At 58.9% G+C, this 19,823-nt stretch overlaps 2 protein-coding genes across 7 annotated transcripts; one reads left to right on the top strand and one right to left on the bottom strand.

Moving 5' to 3' along the window:
• Positions 1-228: 228 nt before the first annotated feature.
• Positions 229-3,104, top strand: LOC116437064 (beta-1,3-galactosyltransferase 2-like). Its single transcript, XM_032094624.1, has 2 exons — positions 229-610; positions 1,888-3,104. Exon 2 carries the CDS (start codon positions 1,895-1,897, stop codon positions 2,888-2,890), a length of 996 nt encoding a protein of 331 aa, XP_031950515.1. The 5' UTR covers positions 229-610; positions 1,888-1,894; the 3' UTR covers positions 2,891-3,104.
• Positions 3,105-3,971: 867 nt separating this feature from the next.
• On the bottom strand, positions 3,972-19,099 carry ILF3 (interleukin enhancer binding factor 3). 6 transcript variants are annotated; one of them, XM_032094484.1, is made up of 20 exons: positions 19,052-19,099; positions 15,917-16,012; positions 15,605-15,831; positions 15,163-15,343; positions 14,812-14,959; positions 13,395-13,486; positions 12,769-12,864; positions 11,500-11,611; positions 11,120-11,217; positions 10,614-10,725; positions 10,393-10,521; positions 9,627-9,826; positions 9,202-9,372; positions 8,847-8,984; positions 8,407-8,583; positions 7,871-8,027; positions 7,629-7,682; positions 5,174-5,512; positions 4,558-4,686; positions 3,972-4,453 (listed from the first exon to the last, which is right to left on the bottom strand). In XM_032094484.1, exons 2-20 carry the CDS (start codon positions 15,917-15,919, stop codon positions 4,161-4,163), a joined length of 2,856 nt encoding a protein of 951 aa, XP_031950375.1. In that variant the 5' UTR covers positions 15,920-16,012; positions 19,052-19,099; the 3' UTR covers positions 3,972-4,160. The 6 variants fall into 6 exon arrangements, with proteins under 6 accessions (XP_031950375.1, XP_031950374.1, XP_031950378.1 ...); XM_032094483.1 differs by lacking the exon at positions 19,052-19,099 and adding an exon at positions 18,837-18,897; XM_032094487.1 differs by lacking the exon at positions 19,052-19,099 and adding an exon at positions 18,837-18,897 and having other exon boundaries at positions 4,567-4,686.
• Between the last annotated feature and the right edge of the window lie 724 nt (positions 19,100-19,823).

Here is a 19,823-nt window from a genome sequence, read left to right as displayed (position 1 = left end):
GAGGAGCTCTGGAGGATCCTGGCAACGGGGAGAGGAATTCCCAGCAGTGATGTTCCCGTTGTTCCTGGTCCGGATTGCCTGGCAGTGACCTTCCCTTTCCCATGGTGATTTTGTCCCTTTGTGCCACCAAGCCGGGACGTGGCTGCAGGAGACAAGGACAGGCCCTGATGGGTGTCACATGTTTGCCTATGGTGTCACATGTTTGCCCATGGTGTCACCCGGGTGTCCGTACTGTCACCTGGGTGCCCACGGTGTCACCTGGGTGCCCACGGTGTCACCTGGGTGTCCGTGGTGTCGCCTGTCTGTGGTGGCCATGCCACCCGTGTGGGGGCACCTCTGTGCCCACGGTGACACCTGTTTGGTGGCATCTGTGCGACCCCGTCACCCCTGTGGTGGCTCCTGTGTGGCCGCAGGAGGAAGTTTGAGGAGAGGCGGGCGTGGCCCGGGGGGTGTGGCCCGGGCCGGGTGTGGCACTTGCGTCACCTGTCCCTGCTCATTTCTGTCACCGCTGGGCACCGTGGCCACAGAGCCACTGTGGGCAGGGCACTGGGAGCACTGAGAGGGGCTGGGAGCTGCACCTGGAGTTAACTGGCAGTCACTGGGAGCCACTGTGAGTGACTGGGACACACTGCGAGTTACTGGGAGCATTGGGAAGGGCTGGGACTGGCACTTGGAGTTAACTGGGAGTTGCTGGGAGTCACTGGGAGCCGCTGGGAAGGGCTGAGAGCCGCCAGGAATGACTGCGACACACTGGGGGTAGCACCTCAAGTTAACTGGGAGCCCGCAAGAGCAACTGGGACACACTGGGAGCCACTGGGAACGGCTGAGAGCAAGCAGCACCTGAGGTTAACTGGAAGCCACTGGGAGTTACTGGGAGGGACTGGGAGCCACTGGGAATGACTGCGACACACTGGGAGTTGCTGGGAGTCACTGGGAAGAGCTGGGAGCAGCACCTGGGGTTAACCGGGAGTCGCTGGGGGGGCTCTGGGGATCCCCGGGGGTCCCAGTGCGGTGGAGGGAATGGGCGTTCCCAGTGGTGCTGTTCCCATTCCAGCTCCCCTTTGTCCCTTTGTCCCTTTGTCCCTCAGAGCCCAGGGTGTGGCCGGACAGACAAACTCAGCTCCCCCCCACAGCGCTGGGGACACTGGGAGTGACTGGGCAGGGCTGGGAGCAGCAACTGGGAGCCACTGGGGGGGGCTGGGAAAGGCTGAGGGAACTGGGAAGGACTGGGAAAGGCTGAACGCGGCACGTGGGCAAACTGGGGGGAACTGGGAATGGTGGCGTGGCAAAGCCAGGGGTGAACTGGGATGAACTGGGCAGAGCTGGACTCAGCTCCGGGACCCCCAGGGCTCCCCCAAGACCCCCAAACTGGTCTGACTGGTGGAACTGGCGGGCCCCCGGCGGCACCTCCTGCCCTTATCGCGTCTGGAGCCTTATCAGGACCTGGAATGGGGGAGGGAGAGGGGGACCCTGGGGAAAACCAGGAATGGGGATGGGGAGAGGGGACCTGGGAATGCGGGGGGAAACCTGGGAATGAGGAGGGGGCACAGGGGGGACCCAGGAATGGGAGAGGGAGGGGCAGGGGGACCCTGTAATGGAGAGGGGCGGGCAGGGACAGAGCGGGGGCAGCAGGTTGGGTGTCCAGCAAGGGGGGTGGGTGCTGTGGGTGGGGGTCCGAGGGCACGGGGGGGGTTTGGGCACCCGGCAAGCCCCAGGTGGACGCCCGGCCATGGGATTTGGGTGCCGGTGGGATCGCGGTGCTGCTGGGATTAGGAGGCCCGCTTGGCAGGAATGGCTGCCACCGGGATCGTGGTGCCAGTGGGATTCTGGTGGTGCCAGCCCTCCCCGGTGCCGAGCCCACCCCAATCCCCCTCTCCCACCCCACAGATCAACCATGAAGCTCCCGCCGAGCTCCCGCCTGGTCCTGCTGCCGGTGGCCGCGGGGCTGGCCCTGCTGGCTCTGCACACCCAGCACCCCGCGTCCCCTCCCAGCACCACCGTCCACCCCAGCCCGGCCCCACGCCCCAGCAACGCCACGGTGCCCCCACAGCCACCGCGGCACCCGCTGCAGCCGCCGTACCCATACCCCTACCGCTTCCTGCTGAACCACCCCGAGAAGTGCCGGGAGCGGGCGCCGTTCCTGGTGCTGCTGGTGGTGACGGCCCCGGCTGACCTGGCCGCGCGTGACGCCGTGCGCCGCACCTGGGGCAACGAGAGCGCCGTGCCGGGGCTGAGCGTGCTGCGCCTCTTCCTGCTCGGCGTCCACCCTGTCTTCGGCGCCGAGCTGCGCCCGGTGCTGCAGGAGGAGGACAAGCTGCACGGGGACCTCCTGCAGCAGGACTTCCTGGACACCTACAACAACCTGACGCTCAAGACGCTGATGGGGCTGGAGTGGGTGAGCCGCTTCTGCCCCAATGCCACCTACGTGATGAAGGCCGACCACGACGTCTTCCTCAACCTGGAGTTCCTGGCAGGGCGGCTGCTGCATCCTCTCAGGACCAACTTCATGACGGGCTACGTGTACCGCTGGACGGGGCCGCTGCGGAACCCCGCCTACAAGTGGTTTGTGCCCCGCGAGGTGTACCCCAACGACACCTACCCGCCCTACTGCGGCGGGCCCGGCTACGTCCTCTCGGGGGACCTGGCACGGCGCGTGTTTGCCGTGGCGCAGACGCTGCCAGCCATCAACATGGAGGACGCGTTCGTGGGCATCTGCCTGCACGCGCTGGGCGTGGCCGTCACCGACCCGCCGGCCGGCACCTTCACCATGTACTGGCTGGACTACGACAAGTGCCGCTTCTCCCGGCTGGTCATGGTGCACCACTACGGGCCCAAGGAGCTGCTGCGGGTGTGGCCACACTTCCGCGATGTCCCCATGGAGTGTCCCTAGGGCGGGGATGGGCCGGTGGCGCTGGGGTCTGCCAGTGTCACCTTCCACTGACCGTGACTGGGATCCTCTGACTGTGATCCACCGGTGTCACGGGGATCTGCCGGTGTCACCTTCCACTGACTGTGACTGGGATCCACTGGTGTCACTGGGATCCACCAGTGTCACCTTCCACTGACTGTGACTGGGATCCACCGGTGTCACTGGGATCCACTGGTGTCACTGGGATCCACCGGTGTCACTGGGATTTGCTGGTGTCACCTTCCACTGACTGTGACTGGGATCCACCGGTGTCACTGGGATTTGCCGGTGTCACCTTCCACTGACTGTGACTGGGATCTCCCGGTGTCACTGGGATCCACTGCCCGTGCGTGGTCCCGGCTCTGGAGCAGCCGCTGAACCTCAGGGTCCCCCCATGGGCGTTCCCGTCCCTTTGAGCCGCCAGATCTGGTGCCGGAGCAGCTGCTCCATCCACGGAGTCATTTCGGTATTCAGGATCGATGGGGCCGGGATCTGCCGGGATCTGGGATCCACTGTGTTGTGTTAAGTTATATCCAATGTTTTTAATAAAAAGGCTGGAGCCTTGTCTGTCCTAGTGCTGCCACAATCCCAATGGATCGGGGTCAGGAAGGGGCCCTGGTGCTGGAATGTGCCTCGCTCTGAGCAGCGTTCCCGGTGTTTGCCAGGCCATGCCCCGCTCCAGGCGCCGTTCCCGGTGTTTCCCAGAGTCCAGCTCTGGCGTGGAGCGATCCGTAATCACCAGCATGAGGTTCACCCAAAGGAGCCCTGAGGTCAGCCCCAGTTCAGCCCCAGTTCAAACCCAGTATGCCTCCAGTTTGGCCCCAGTTCGGCCCCAGTACTCTGAACTTAAGGGGGCTTAAGGGACGAATGCTGAATTTTGGGGCTTTAAAGGACAAATACTTGGAATTGAGGGGGTTTTATGAGAATCCTACAAATGTGGGGCTTTGGAGGCGCAGAACGACGCGTTGGGAGCCCAAACCATCCCAGATTTTGGGTTTATTCACCTCCTCCACCCCCCCCCAACCCCTTCCCCAAAAAAACTGAAACCACCAAAGCCAGAAAATACCGAAAAAAGCTCCTTTTTAACGCACTTCACAAAAGCAGAACAACGAGGGCCCGTCCCCCAGCCGGGGCCTGGGAAAAGGCTCCGGAATTGGATCGACTTCCCCGAAAAAAACCAAAACAAAACAACAAAAAAATAAAACAAAAAAAAAACAACAAAAAACCCCCAAAATAATAATAATAATCCTATTTAGACCAAGTCGTTGTGGCAACTACGACCCATTAAATAGAGGCCCAGGGGCGGCGGGCACGGGGTGGCCACCGGTGACGGGTCACACAGAGCAACGGGGAGGGGGGAAAACGGGATAAAACCCGGGGAATCCCGGGGGGAGCGCGGTGGGACACGGGGGTTTATCTGTACTGGTAACTCATGCTGTGCTCGTTCCTGCCGTATCCGCCCTGGGACGCCTGGTAGGAGCTGGGGGGGGCCGCTGTAGTTCTGGGAACCTGGGGAGTTGTAGTTGGACTGGGAGGAGTATCCGCCTGCGGAGAGCACCGGGAGGAGGAGGAAGGGGATGGAATTAGGGTCGCCGTGGAGCTGGAGCTGGGCCCCAAACCCGGCGGCGCGGGGGGGTGCCAATACTGACCTGCCTTACCTTGGTACGAGGAGCCCCCGCCCCCGGAGCCCCCGTAGCCCCCGTGGGAGCCGGAGTTGTAGGAGCCGCCCCCGGAGTAGTTGTTGCCGCTGCCGCTGCGGCCGCTGTTGCCGCTGTAACCTGGGAATGGGGGAAAAAGTGGGAATGAGAACGTGGGCAGGGACCCCCGGCACCGTTGGGGCACCCAGTTCAACTGACCGAGCCAAGCCCCCCTCAAGATCCCAGAATTCCAGGAGGATTTGGGTGCGGAGGGGTCTTCATCCAACCCTGCCAAGACATTTTGAGGCAGGGATGATCCCAGGGCTGGGGCACCCACCCCCCTCTGTCCCCTCTCCCTGTCATTGACTCATCCCAGCTCCAGCCCCAAATCCCCCTCTTTTAGCCCAAACGTCCCCTTATTCCTAGAGGGGCAGAAAGAACCCCTTGGAGCTCCCTCACAACTGCCCCAGCCCAGCCTCAGGACAGAAGGGTCACCCAGATCCCCTCCAGGGCCAACCCTGCAACACCTTTGATCCAAAAGCCCTTCAGGATCAAACCCAACCTCACCCCTCAACTCCAAACCTCGTGTTTCCCACCCACAACTCCCTCTCCCACCCTCTCCACTCACTGTATTTGCTCTCGTAGTTGTAGTCGGAGCCGCCACCGGGCGAGTTGTAGGAGTTGGAGTAGGAGTAGCCGCCCTGGCCGTGGCCGTAGCCCTTCTGCTTGCCCTGCCCGGGGCCGTAGCCGCCGTACTGGCCCTGCCCGTAGGGCTGCTGGCCCTGGTGGGTGGCGTAGCCGGAGCCGTACGAGGCCTTCTGGCCGCCGCCGTGCTGCTGCTTCTTCCCGCCGTGCTTGGGCGGCGCAGGGGCCGTGTACCCATCCCCGCCCTGGTAGTAGGAGCCGTATCCCGAGGAGCCACCGCCGCCGCCCGAGTTGGAGTGGCCGCCGTTGCTGTAGAACTGGCCTGGACAGAGAGAGGAGGGTCAGCGCTCCGGAGGTGGCAGGAGGGGGTGTTCCTGGTGGGATTTCAGCCCCTCCGGAGCTGCGTGGGCCGGTGGCGGGAAGGGGGATGACGTCCTGCGAGGCTGAGGGTGATCCGGAGATGATGGAGACCCCTCGTGACTCTGGTGGGACCCCCCATAAATCCCGCAGGACAACCCCTATCTGGATCCATCCCTGTGATTCCAGCGGGACCCCCCATCTGGGTCCATCCCGTTGGTCGCTCCCCGGCATCCCTCGACCCTACAAAGTCCGAACACCATCCCGGAGTGACAGACGCTCTGGAATGAAGGAGAATCCTGTTCCAGGAATGAGGAACCCACATGACTCCACCGTTCATCTTCCTGGGATTTGGGTGATTCCCTCTGGGATCCGGAGTTCATCTGGGTTTAATTTCATTTATTCAGGCTCCCACAGTCAAACTCTGAGTGTTTTTTTCCTGCACGGTTCCTGCTCGGTGGAGCTTGGGAAGTTCCCATTCCATGGAAAACTGGGAGCATCCAAAAACTAAACTTATTTTTGAGGGTTAAAAGCCACCTGAATCCAACTAAAACCCTGTGGGATCGAGAGGGATCTGCCAACAACAAAACGGGGAATTTGGCTACAAAGGAGCCAGGGAGTGAAATTCCACGTGCTTCGCTTCCGCAATTCTGTGTGGAACGCCCGGATTGATCCCAGGTGAATCCTGGCTCCGTGCCCAAATCCCGTGGCTGTGCTGCCAAGAGCTTCTGGAGGCTTTAAATTCCGGGATCCGTTAATTCTGGGCTCGTTTAATGGATTCTCCTCCACGTCCCCTTTTCCACATGAAGTTTTTATTCCTCTTCCACAGAAAATCCCAGATTCACTCTACAGGAACGAGGCTCTGGAATAAATTTATCTCCAGGGTTGGAGCAAAACTTGTCTCTGCTGGACCAGAGTCACCTCGGGCCATCCCGGTGGGAAAATCCTGGGCTTCGAATCCGGAAGGAGTGTGGGGATTCAAGCTGCAGAGCTGGAAATGGAGCTCTCCCACCTCAGTATTCCCGGATTTTCCCCTTTATCTCAGCATTCCAAGTTTAACTTGGAAGCTTTAATGCTTGCCACGGGATTAGCTGCGATTCTCCCCAGATCAAAGGCCAGGGATAAAAGCATCCAGCACCACCTGGTGGCTTGGGAAGGGCAGTTTTCCCACCCGGGAGAGGGACCTTAAGGACCATTTATGGATCATCCAGGATGGGATCTGTCTCCTGAATAAAGAGTCAGGACCTCCAACAGCCTTTTTTTTTTTCAAAAAACTGGGATAATTATTATTATCACAAATATTATTTTAAGGATCCACTGAACCCCTCGGAGTCACTCAGTTTAAACCTGGAGCTTCCTTCTCCTTCTTTTTTGGTTAATCATGGAATTAGCTCAAGGGCCTCAAAGATGGGAACAACGGCACCACCAACCCAGCAAAAAAAGACGATTTTAAACCCAAACCACAAGGAATGGAGAACCAAAATGCTCGGAATTTGATGGACTCTGAGACTCAACTCAAAAATTCCCCTCAATTTCTGATTTTGGGGATGTTTCATTCTCCAGGCAATTCCAGCGCTCTGAGGGAGCGCTTGGCTCCAAGAGCCTGTTTCCATGGCAACCAACGACTCCATGGATTTCCCGAGGCATCCAAGACATTCCTGCTACTCCCCAACGCCTGGATATTCATTGGATTGGGACGTGGAGCACAATTCCAGCGTGTTACAAAGGATTTGCTTCAGCACACACGATTCCACAGGCAAATCCAAACATTCCAGCAAATCAGGGCATTTCACACCTTTAAAAGGCTGGGCTGGACTAGATCCACATGGGAAAGTCTTCCCAAGATCCAGAGGAGTCTGACCCAACCTCTGGGATTTATTAAAAGGCTCGGATTTTGTACAAAAAAAACCTTGCTGGAAGCCAAGACAAAGTTGATCAAAATGCTTCCGTTTCCTTAAAAACCAAGGAGTGCTTTCTATAAAAAAAAACCCCTTCTGCTCCCTTGAGCCATTTTCCCAGGAATTTTTAGTCCCCGGCACGACTACGCTCGTTGGGATTTTGGGTGGAAAAAGGGCACTTACTGTAGCCGGCGGTGGCGGAATTCCCTCCGTAGCCGTAGCTCCCGTACCCAGCCCCTGGAGCAGAAGAAAACGTTGGAATAAACAGAGATTCCAAGGGTGAAACATCCCAAATTTGGAGGGTCACTCCCCCATGGAGGGTTCTGGAATGTCCAGGTGCCATGGATGCGATCCCAGAGGGGAAGGTTGATGCCCAGGGGGGGCCTGGGGGTCTCGGCCCCCTCGGGAGCGCTGCTGGCCCTCACCTGTGTTCATGTAGCCGCCGTGGTTGCCGCCGAAGCCGCCCCGGCCTCTCCCGCGGCCCCGGATGTTCCCGCCCCGGCCGCGGCCCCGCATGTTGGGGGGTGGGGGGGCCTCGTTGTGCATGGGGCCCCCCCCCATGCCGAAGCCTGGGTTGTGCTGCTGAGGGGACAAGGAGAGGGGAGAGAGGGGTCACTTGGAGCTGGGATGAGCGATTTCCCAAAAAACCTCCCAAAACAGAGCCCCAGGCACCATTTCCTCAGGACAAGAGCCACCGAGGTGGACCCCAAGTTCAGGCACCTCCAAATCCAGAGGATTTTGCAGCAAAACCTTATGGGTTTTGTGGTTCCAAGCCATTTGCTCTGCTCCCCTTCCCAGGAAAGATCAAACCCCAGAGCCAGCGGTCGGTGAGTTACATCCCGAGTTAGACCCCAGGTCGTTTCCCATTCCGGACCAGCTCCCATTGGTATTTTCCAATTTCAGACCAGTTCCAATCAGTCTTTTCCCGTTCCAGAGTTGTGGGATTGGGGGTTTCACTCACTTTGACTGGGAATTTGGGGCCGCCCCTGGCTGGAACAGGGGCTCTTTTCTTCTTGTTCTGCTCGATGGCAACGGGAGCGTCTGGGAACAGCTTCTCCAGCGCGGCCAGCGCCGCGTAGGCTTTGGCCACCTTCTTGTTTGAGCCAGCACCTTGGAACTTCTGCCCGTCCACCTCCACCTTGGAAAGGGACAGAACCACACGTTTAAGTGGGAAAGGGCAGGAAAAGATGGGAGACCTACAGGGAATCCCAAAGCTGGAAGTGTCACAATCTGTCCCTGCCCATTAACAAGCTTTAAAAGGTTTCTCCCAACCCAAACCACTTGGATTTGACGATTTAAACTCTTGGGAAGGGGATGAGGCAACTTTCCAAGCTCTTTTCCCGCCTGACGAGCTCTGGGTTGGAGCTGCTGGGAAGGGCAGGAGGCCCCGTGTCCCCTCACCTCCATGACGAAGCGCTTGTCGTGGCTGCCGCCCGTCTCTGAGATCAGCTCGTATTTGAGCCCGCGCCGCTTCTCGTTCAGCTCCATCACCGGGTTCTTCCCGTGCTTTGTCAGGATTGGTCCCTGCTGCTTAACGTTCTGCAGGTGGAGAGAGGCTGGGTGAGCCCCGCAAAGTCCCCAGCGCACACGGAGCTGCTTCCCAACCTTTTTGGGAAGGACCCCCACGAAGCCACTTCTGCCTCCTGTTTTAGCCAGGAGCCACCCGGACAAACACCACCAGCACAGCTGCCGTGCGTCCCACCCCACGTCCCCCATCCCAGAGCCACGTCCCCCCTCCCTGTGTCCCCCCACGCACCTCAGGGGTCTGATCTGAGGGGGGAGAGGCTGCCGTGGGCGTTGACACCGTTTCCACGACAGGCGGAGGAGCCACAACCACCGGCTTCGTCTCCGTCTCCTCCGCCGACTCATCGCCCTTCCCGGAGTCTTTGCCTTCCACTCCGGTGGGCAAACCCATGTCCTGCAGCACCTGGAGAGCGGGAGGGAGGTCAGGAGCCGCACTCGAGCACCACCCGCTCGGGAGAACTCTCCAGGAAGCTGCTCTGGGCTGTTTATTGACTCTCTCCGGCGCTCGGCATTCCCGAATCCTGCGGGTGCTCCAGGGACGCTCAAGGCTGGGAGCTCCCGGTGCTGCTCCCACCCCATCCCAGGGCTTCTGGCAGTTTTCCCATTCCCATTCCCATTCCCATTCCCATTCCCATTCCCACCGAGTCCTGCACTCACCTTCACAGCCACGTGAAGCTTCGCCGTTTTCTTGGATGGCCCCGAGGCCTCGAAGGTGCTGCCATCGATCTCCACGGACATGGTGAAGATGGGAGCGTGCACGGGGCCGGTCTGGGACACCAGTTTGTACTGGAGCCCCGGTTTGAGCTGGTTCAGCTTCATCAGCGCGTTCATGGCCTGTGGAGGCTCCAGCTTTTCCTCTGCACGGGGAAAAACCAACACCGAGAGTTTGCGGGTGTTTGGCGGCTCCTTCGAAGAAGCAAAACTGATTCCAGACCAGTATTTTCCGGTTTGGGCCGGTTCCAATTGGTATTTTTTTGTTTCAGGCCAGTCCTGATGGGCATTTGCTAATTCCAGACCAGTTCCCATGGGTCTGCTCCCATTCCAGACCAGTTCCCACCAGTATTTTCCAATTGCAGATCAGTTCTGACCAGTTTTTTCCCATTTTAGACCAGTCCCGACCAGTACTTTCCGATCTCAGACTAGTTCCAACTGGTCTTTCTCTTTTTAGACCAGTTCCCATTGGTCTTTTCCCATTCCAGACCAGTCCCCATTGGTCTTTTCCAATTCCAGACCAGTTCTGACTGGTCTTCTCCTATCTCAGACCAGTTCCCATCAGCCTTTTCCAATTCCAGACAAGTCCTGATCTTTTCCTCCTTGCTTTCAGTTCTACCCAGCACAAATCTCCCAGTTTTAAGTTATTTTACCCATCCCCACACCCTGTATCCCCAATTTCCACCCCATTTCCCCCCCAGGCCGTACCTACCTCTCGTTAACTCAATACCTTTTTTCTGAATCTTCTTTTTCTTTTTGCTGGGGGATTTCTCCTCCCCATCCTCCTCCATCGGCCGCTTCATGGGGGTCACGGCGTACGTGGTACTGGGTGGGATCTGAACTGTGGGAATGAGCACAGGCACTCCCTAAATCCCCTGTTTTCCACCCAAATCCTCGGGATGGGATGTGGGGCCGTCCTCTCCCAGTACATACCAGTATAATCGACCGGGTTCTCATTCTTTGGTTTCTTGGGCATTTTGGAGGGCAGGGGATCCATGCCCAGGACCTTGTGGAGCTGGCCGAAGGCGGCGAGCCGGAGCGCGTGCTGGGGACAGGACCGGGGGTCACTGGGAGCTGCCGGACACCCCCCTGCTCCCAGCCCCCACACAGCCCCCCTGCACCGACCCATCCTCAGCGGGACTCTCCGGATTGAGTTTCTTTTTGGGGGAGTTTCACCCAAAAAGGGGTGTCGGGACCATTCACTACACAACACCTGATTCTTTGCTCTGGGTGGCCAAACTATGGGGCCCACGTGGGTGGCCTGGTGGAGTGACCGTGGCACCGAGTGACCACAGTGCCGAGTGACCACAGGACCGTGTGACCACGCCACTGAGTGACCACAGCGCCGCGTGGCCACGGGTCTAATCTACGCTGGCCGAAGGAGCTGGGAGCGGAGCGAGCCGGGGATTGGGAAGGGCCGGGTGGAGGTCACACTATACCTGAGCACTCTGTGTGATATCTTCCCTTTGTTGTCTGTCTAGATGCCCAATAGCATCAGTGGCTTCTTTTTCACAAGGGTCATAAATACCAGAACCATCTGAAGGCAGGAAACAAGGAAGATATGCAGAGAATTATCCCGGGTTTCTACCCTAAATTCCCTGGGGCAGCTCCGAAGGCACGGATTGCCGCGGGACTGTGTGGGATCGGCCGCGGGAATCGCGCTCCCCGGGAGCCAAATTCCGCTGGTGCCTCTCTCTACGGGGCTGAGGTGGCTCCAGAGGACGGGAGGGCCCATGGGAAACGAGGCGCTCCCGACCGCCGGCACCCCCGCGCTCCTCCCGGCTCCGCTCCCGCGGGAACGCCGCGGCCCGAGGCTCACCTGGCATGACGATGCCCGAGGCCAGGCACTCCAGTACCCGGCGCAGCGCCTCGCCCGCGCCCATTGGCCGGTTCGCCGTCCCGATGGATTTCTCACACAGCAGCTCCAGAGGCTGCAAGGGAAGGAGGGAAGTGAGGGCGGGGAGAGGGGAGGTGGAGCCCGGAGAGGGACCTGGGAGAGGATCCCAGGGAAGGGACCCTGGAAAAGGGAGCCCAAGAGCGGGACAGCAGGAAGTGGACCCCTGGAAAGGGGGCCTGGAAGAGAGATCCCAGGAGGGATCCTGGGAAAAGGATCTGGGAGAAGGGCCCCAAAAGAGAGATCCTGGCACGGGACTCTGAGAAAATGGACTCCTGGAAAGGGATCCTGGCAGAGGGACCCCAGGAAACACTCCAGGAAAAGGGATCCCTGGAAAGGGATTCCAAGAAAGGGCTCCAGGGAAGGGACCCATCTGAGAGCAGCTTCCGGTTCCCAAAGGAGAAGAGAAGTCAAGCTGTGGAAGTTGTGAATGGATAAAACAGTTTGATAACAATGTCATGTGGCAATTAATAAAACAATTTGTGTGATATGTGATGTGATTTGATAAGATAAAGCTGTTTGATAACCGATAAAACCGTTTGTTAATTGATAAAGAAAATTGATGATGGTATTTGAGGACAGCATGGTTTGGTAACCAATAAAGTGATTTGATAATTTATAAAACTATTTGATAACAAGACTTGAAAATTAATAAAAATATTTTAAAATAACATGATTTGATACTTCATAATTGACGGTAACTTGATAATTTATAAAACAACTCAACAATAATAATGATGTGGTTTGATAACTGAGAAAACATCTTGATACTAACAAGACTTGATAGCTGATAATACTGACAATGATGTGATTTGGTAGCTGATAAAACATTTTGATAGTAATGTGATTAAGTGATCGATAAAACAACTCGATAGTAAGGTGAGTTGATAATTGATAAACCAATTCAAAGATAACCTGAGCTGGTAATCGATAAAGCAATTCAATATCAAGGCGAGTTGATAATTCATAACCAGTTTGATAACAACATGAGCTCATAAGGCAAGGTCAGTTAGCAATCGAGACACCCTTTGCACCACAGACATTTGATTTGCGTCTCTAAGTGCAGAAAAGTCGTTCATCCATAGAAATCCCCAACTTGGGAAAGGGGCTGTGCCCTGGAACCTTGGGAAAGAGCAGAGCTGAGCTCGGGAGGAACGCCGCCAACCCCCCCGGAACGGGAAAAGGGGGAATTACCCATCCTCTGAGCGGGGCCCAGGTGGGGACGCGAGTGCAGAGGTCCCGCAGCACCCGGATCACGATGACGCACGACTTCAGCCCGTTGGCCCTGGCCTGGAAGCGGAACCAAACCAGACAGGGATTCACCGAGCGCCCGCCCGCGCCGCCGACGCTCCCTCGAGGTGCTGCTTTGCCGAGGGTAAAGCCGGAGCCTGGGCCCGCACCCGGAGCTCGGAGCCGCGCCGGGACAGCCAAGGCTTGGCCGAGGGGTGGCCAAAGTCTTAGCCAAGGTCCTAGCCAAGGGGTTGGCCAAGGCCTTAGCCAAGGAGTTGGCCAAGGTCTTAGCTAAGGGCTTAGCCAAGGGGTTGGCCAAGGGGTTGGCCAAGGTCTTAGCTAAGGTGTTGGCCAAGGGGTTGGCCAAGGTCTTAACCAAGGTCTTGGCCAAGGGGACGTTACTCCTCACACAAAGTAGCAGCTCCGCGGCTGCTCCGTACAAAGGCTCCTAAGTCACTCCAGCGCCCACAGTCCGGCACATCCGAGCGGCCAGCGGCCACTTGAAACTCCAACTCCAAAAAAACACTCAGCCCCTTAAAGAGTTTACCAATGTTTCTACTTAAAGATAAATATAAGAACAAAATGCAAACCTGGAACCACTTGGCGTGGCGCAGAGACGCCAAGGCAGCAAGGCATTTCTGCCTGTCCAGAACGTCCGGGGAGTCGGTGACTGAGAGCGTTTCTAGTCGTGGATGGAATAAGAAGACAAGGCACGGTTTGACCAAGGGGCTTCTGTCGGGCCGAGGGGGATGAGGCAGCATCCTAACGGGCAGCTGAGGCTCCCAAAAAATCCTGCTGGGACGTGGGAGCGGGAGGGAAGGGGCTGCGGCACTGCCGCCGCGCGGCCTCGCCTGGACACGGGGGGGAAGCTCAATTCCCAGGGAGGGATGGGCTGGAATGTGCGCTGGCAGAAGGAAGAGGAGGAGGAAGAGGAGGAGGAAGAGGAGGAGACCGGGCGTGAGGCTCGGTGGAGGGCACAGAAATCCTGGATGGATGGAGAGGCGGCGGCGAGGCCGGTGAGGGGGAAATTTGAGGTGGGTGAAATCCCGGCTCCGCATCCGGAGCGCAGCGGGTGGGGAGGAGGGAAGGGCGAGGCTCGGCGAGGATCCAGGGAACCCTCCGCCCGGAAGGATGGCTGCCCCGGCCCCGGCCCGCGACAGAGAACGTCCTGTTGGTCAAAGGTCCAGCGTCCCTAAAATCGACAAACTAGAAGGCTCGGAGACGAGGTCAGAGATCAACACCAGAGATCAACAATCAAGAGCACAAAGAGGTCCCGGTTTGTGCTGCAGCAAAACTGAGGAAAGGCCTGAAGTCGCCCAAAATTGCTCGAGATCAGGGTTTTAGATAAGGCTAGTGCGGAGCGGGGGAACCGCCGGCCCTACGGAGCCCATCGGAATTGGAGCGGACAACCAGTGGTTGCTGGAATTCTGATTCCAAAGGGAATTTGGAGAAGCTAACTTTATCCAAAACTCTGCATCGCTTTCCGGAATTCTGAACCTGAGGTGCTGGAAGAGCCACGGGAGGAGCCCTGAGCACCCGGTGTTCTGCTGCAACACACACCGGGGGAACATCCCGGAACATCCCGGTTCATGGACATGCAACTCCTCGGACAAGAAGCCTTCAAGAGGGGTTTTTTTGGGTTTCTTAAACAAATCTGGTTTCTATTTTCATGTCACTGCACTGACATGGCTGGGGACAAACCACGAGTAATACAACGAGATGATGAATTAGTGAACTAAAGGCCCAAGTGGAACCAAAAGAAAGGATAAAATAATAATACTTAAAAAAAAAAAAAAAAAAAAAAGAAGAGCAAAATCCCGTGTGAAAGGTGCTCCTCAGCTTCAGAAGCTCGGTCCAGATAAACCACAACTGGGATCTCCGTGGGGTTGGCGCAATGAAGGAATTTGGTTTGGATTTGGCCAGCAAGAGTTGCCACGGCTCCGGCTGAAGCTGAAGAGCACTTTCCCGGTCGTTAGCCGCGGGATGCCGGGTGCCGGCCGGCCGTACCTCCGGCCAGCTGCTTCTCCAGCTCTTCCCTGACCACGGGCGACGTCAGGTGGATGGTCAGGGTCAGCGGGGGCTCCTTCGTGTTCTTGATGACGATGGCGGCGTCTCCCACCGACTGGATGATCTCGTACTTGTCCTCGGTGATCGTCTGCAACATTGGGACAGAGACGGGTTGGAACAAGATGGGTTTGAAGTCCCTTCCAACCCAAACCATTCCATGATCAACGAGGAAAAGTTCATTTAACAATCCCAAAGAACGCCATGCGCCTCTGGAAAGGACTTTTCCAAGCCGGAGCATGGGGACCAGAACCATCCCAAAGGGAATTTTCCTGGTGGCTCAGCTCCACTCACCGCGAGCTGCACTCCCAGGTTATCGGCGACTTTTTCCAGGAGCTTGGCCGTGGGTTTGTCTTTGCACAGCAGGACCAGCTCCAGGTCCAGGTCCCCCTTCAGCAAGAGGCCTTTGGCCACGAGTCCCACGCGCATCACCCCGCGCAGGGTCCTCGTCAGCTGCTCCGTGGCCTTCTGATCCCTGAAAAAACACGGCACAGGGTCACAACGGCAGGATTCACAGCCAGGAGAGCGCCCCACCCAACCAGAGGGATGGATCTGTGAGGATTAACCCGGCACTCAGAACTGTCGCCTCAGCCCTGCCTCAGTTAATTCCCCTCGATTCCACGGCCAGGGAGGACAACGCTGCCACCGCCAGCGAGCGGATTTTTAGGGATCTAAGTGAGTTTAGGGATCTAAAGGAGGACATCGCTGTGATCCCAGCAGCGGCTTCGCTCCTCACCCTCCTTCCTTGTTCTCCTCCTCGGCCGCCGTCTCCATGGACTCCGTCTCCGGCTGCTCCCCGCTGACCTTCTCCTGCTCGTCAATCCAGTCGGAGACGGCTTTGAGCGCCCGCTCCGTGTGGGAAACCATGTTCTGCACGGCCTCCAGCTCCTCCTGCGTGGGGTACACGGCCGAGTGCTTGGCCATCACGTGCCGGTCGTCGTTCACGAAGATCCGCATCGGGCGCTGCAGAAAAGGGAGGTCGGGAATGTTTAGGGAGCGCCGGGACACAGATATTCATCCCACGCCCGGGAATCCGCCCGGCTCTTACCATTTTTGTTTTCTGCTGTCTGCCTGAATGCTCCAAAGGTGTTTATTTGGATTTTTCCGGTGACTGGAGCGTCGCAGCACCGCGGCGTTCCGGGATCTGAAAGCGACAGAGAGCGGGTGAGCCGGGGCAGCCGGAGCCTGGGGCACGCGCTGGAGCAGCGGGAGCTGGAAGCAGGAACAGCAGTGAGACACAGACCAACTCGTTAGCCAAATCCTCCTTCTGCTCCCGAGGATTTACATCTCTGACACCTGCAGACTGACCCTTGGAGCATCCGATCCTTATTCCCTCTTATTCCCAAGAGGTTTTCCCATGAAATGGGACTTTTCCAAACCAGACAGAGCTCCCTGCTCCACACTGGAGCAGCCGCCCTGGGACAATTATTAATTAATTAAACAAGGAAGAGCCAGCTGGGCCCCTCTTCCAACTCCTGGCAGACCCCTCTGCTGTATCCATGGGCAGCTCCCAGCACAGATCCCTCTGGGATCCTAACGGGAAGCTCCCAGCACAGATCCCTCTGCCACAGCCCTGGTTTCACCCCAAATCCCTGGCACAGCCCCAAAGTCGCCCCGTTGGCTCTGCATTAGGACCAACACCAGTCCAGAGGCTGCACTGAGTCTCCTCCCTGAGTTTATCGGGAGGAAACGGGATAAACCCAGCAAATCCAGGTGGGAAGTCAGCGCTCGAAAGTCCTGGAATTCAACAGATTCAGCCCAACTGACATCAAATTCCTGCCTTTTTGTGGGAACCGCCCCCAGCTGGGGCAGCGGAGCCTTCTGTTCCAACTCCAGTGCTTTGTCCCCCGGAACAGAGGAACGCCTGGATCCCGCGGGACCGCTGGTGTCCCGGGATCACCCTCTGGACACTGCCTTGCACTCGCCAGGATCAGCTCCGGCATCGTTCCCACACGGACAGGGGAAGGATCAGCACCTGCTCCAGCCAGGGTCACCAACTGTACCCAGTAAAATTAATTAATTAAAATCCTGGTTTCCCCCACTGCCCCTGACCGGTTCAATCCCGGCCTTGCGACACCCGACAGCTTCCCAATAACTCCAAGGATAACTCCAGTGAAAAGCATTGGAAAACGCTGACCCTCTGCACCTGAGGATGAGGAAGATCATCCTCCTCTACCTCCACTTCCTTTTACCATCAAAATCTGCCTGGCGACAGCAAATCCCACCTGGAGAGGGTCGATCCCACATGGATTATCCCAAAGCTCCCAACCAAACCCCACTTCACGGCAGCCCTTCCCCTTTCCATGCATTTCCCGGGCCACCAAACCAGACCGCAGCTCGCTTTCACCTCTTCCCACCAGAATCTCCCCAGCTGCAGCCTCGCCATTCCCCGCTCGCGCTGTCCAGCTCACCCAGAGCTGGGGCTCACATTTTTAGGATAAAAACCTCGAGCCGCTACACAGACACACAGTTCCACTCCAAGGAAAGCCCTCTGATTCCAGTCCTGCCAGTTCATCCACAGGATAACTTAACAGTGCCATAAATCTGGATTTAATTGAAATTAAACCCCGACCGGCACCAGCTGAGCCGGGAGAATCATTCCCAAGGAGCCACATGGCATCTCCTGGTGCCTCCTGCTCCGGGCTGGGCCCTGAAGGCCCCACATGCTCCGTTATTTTCCTTTAAATTCCCTCAATTTTCTCCAGGCTGGATAAGGAAAGGGTTGAAATCCCATCCAGCTGTTCCTACAGTCAAAATCACAACGGCAGCCAGAGAGTCTCCCATTATCCCTCTTCTGGGATTTTTGGAGGGAGAAATCTGGGAGCTGATGCTGCAGCACCACCAGATTTGTGTCTTTTGAGGAGAAGAACCACAGGATTGGTTAAACCAGGACCCCAACCCTTGGAAACGGGACAAACTCTGGAATTTCACCTGGTTTTGGCCTCACCCCCTCCTCCACTCCCACCCCCAGCTGGAATTCACCAAACTTCCCGCGCTCGGATCGAGCCTCCCAAGGGGCGTTTTTGGGAGGACGGAGGGAAAAACAACCAAAGGATGTAAAAGGCTGGGATTCCTGCCCTAAACGTGGTAAAGTGTGACACGGGCGAAGCCGCGCTTGGGTTCAAGGCCGTGTTTTTAGAAAGAATTGGTCGCTTTTATCTGTGTTTTGGTGCCTGCTCGGGATGGATGAGGAACCGGGACACCATGGCCCTCACAGGGAGCAATCCGGGAGCCTCGGGAGCGCGGATTCCAGTGGGAACCCCGCACTGAGGGGGCACAAAGCCATCAGTCCCCGCGGAGCAGCCGCGGCGGGAAGGGATTGCTGGATTTTTGTTCCTCTAAACCCTCCAGAAACGGAGCGGACACGGATAACGGGGCTGGACCAGCGGGAACCGTGAGGGAGCAGGGAGGGAAAGGCCAGGAAAAGCTCAGGGGAGGAGGAGAGCAGGATCCTGGTCCTGAGGAGGGAGAGGGGCTAAAATCCCCCCAAAGGGGATGATCCCACTGCAATTTCCAGCCTGGGATGAGGTGGGATGGGGAGAGGGAAGAGGGGCTTCAAGCCCCTCCAAGGGGGGTGATCCCACCTCCTCCAAGGCCCCCCCCCAACATCCCACCCAGGGGCGGCTGAGGGGGTCGGGAAAGGACCAGCCCCCCTCAAACCCCCCATCCCCGTCCCCACGCGAGTGCAGGGCCGCGGGGCGAAAATGAGGAGGGGGCGCGGGGACCGGGATTGAGGAGGGGGCGCGGGGGGTGAGGAGGGGGCGCGGGGGCCGCCGGGCGCTGCCGCCATTTGCAAACGCGGCGCGAACAAAGCGGCGGCGGCGAGAAATGAGGGGAGTCGGGGGGAGCACCTAGCGACGCCCGCGTTCTCTGGGCGGCGGCTCGATCCCCCCCCGGTCCCTCGGGGCGCTGCTGAGGGGGGTCCGTGAGGGAGCCCGGCCGCCTCCCCCCACCCTCCCCTCACTCACCGCCGCCATTTTGTCTGCACACAATGGGCCGGGCGGGAGGGAGGGGACACGGGGGGGGCCGGGTCACCGCGTCCCACCACCCCCCCGGCTCACCCCCCCCCCCCCACCCCACCCCGGCTCCTCCCGCCCCGGCACCGCCCCCGGCCGGCCCGGTCCGGCTCGGCCCGGCCAGCCCGGCGCGGCTCCCCCCCGCGCGGCGCGGACACGGCTCCTACCGGGGCGCTGCCGGCGGTGCCTCGCGGGGGCGGCCCGGCCCGGCCCGGCCGGCGGGGCCCGGGAGGGGCCGGAGCGGGGCCGGAGCGGCCGCGGCGGGGCCGGAGCGGGGCCGGAACGGGGCCGGAGCGGCGGCGCCGGGACTGCGGCGGGGGCGGGGCCGCCGCCGGCGGGGGGCGCGCGCGCGCCGGGGGGGCGGGGCCATGGGGAGCGCGGCGGGCGCGGGCCAATGGGAGGGCGCGGAGGGAGAGTGACGGACAGGGAGCAGAGCGAATCGGAGAAGGCGGAGGGAGGGTGATGGACAGGGGGCGGAGAGGAGAAGGGGACGGGCTCGCGGGGCGGGGATAAGGGGAGCGGGGGCGGGTGCGGACCAATGGTTTAGCAAGGCACGAGGTGATGGACAAAGCGTGAGGCCAATGGGAGAGGGAGGAGGGAGGGTGGCGCGAAGGGGGCGGGGCCGAGAGCGGTGGCGGGAACGGGCCGGGGGGGCGCGGGCTGAGGGGACCCCTGTGAGGGGAGCGAGGCCCTGAGAGGATCCTCCTGAGGGGACACGTCCGCGCGACCCCCCGAAGCACCTGAGCCCAGCCAGCGTTCCACCGGGAACATCCTTCTCTGACAAGGAATGAAAAGGTTTGACCTCAAAGTGCCTTTTTTTGGAGGGGTTTGATGTCAAAATCGCCTTTCTACGAGGGGAACATCCTCAAAATCACCTTTTTTGGAGGGGGTTGACCTCAAAACCGCTTTATTTTGAGGGGGTTTGACCTCAAAACCACC

This window comes from Corvus moneduloides, chromosome 32 (genome assembly GCF_009650955.1).
Source record: "Corvus moneduloides isolate bCorMon1 chromosome 32, bCorMon1.pri, whole genome shotgun sequence".
In the NCBI taxonomy this organism is placed as follows: domain Eukaryota; kingdom Metazoa; phylum Chordata; class Aves; order Passeriformes; family Corvidae; genus Corvus; species Corvus moneduloides.
This window is presented reverse-complemented; position numbering and strand designations above follow the sequence as displayed.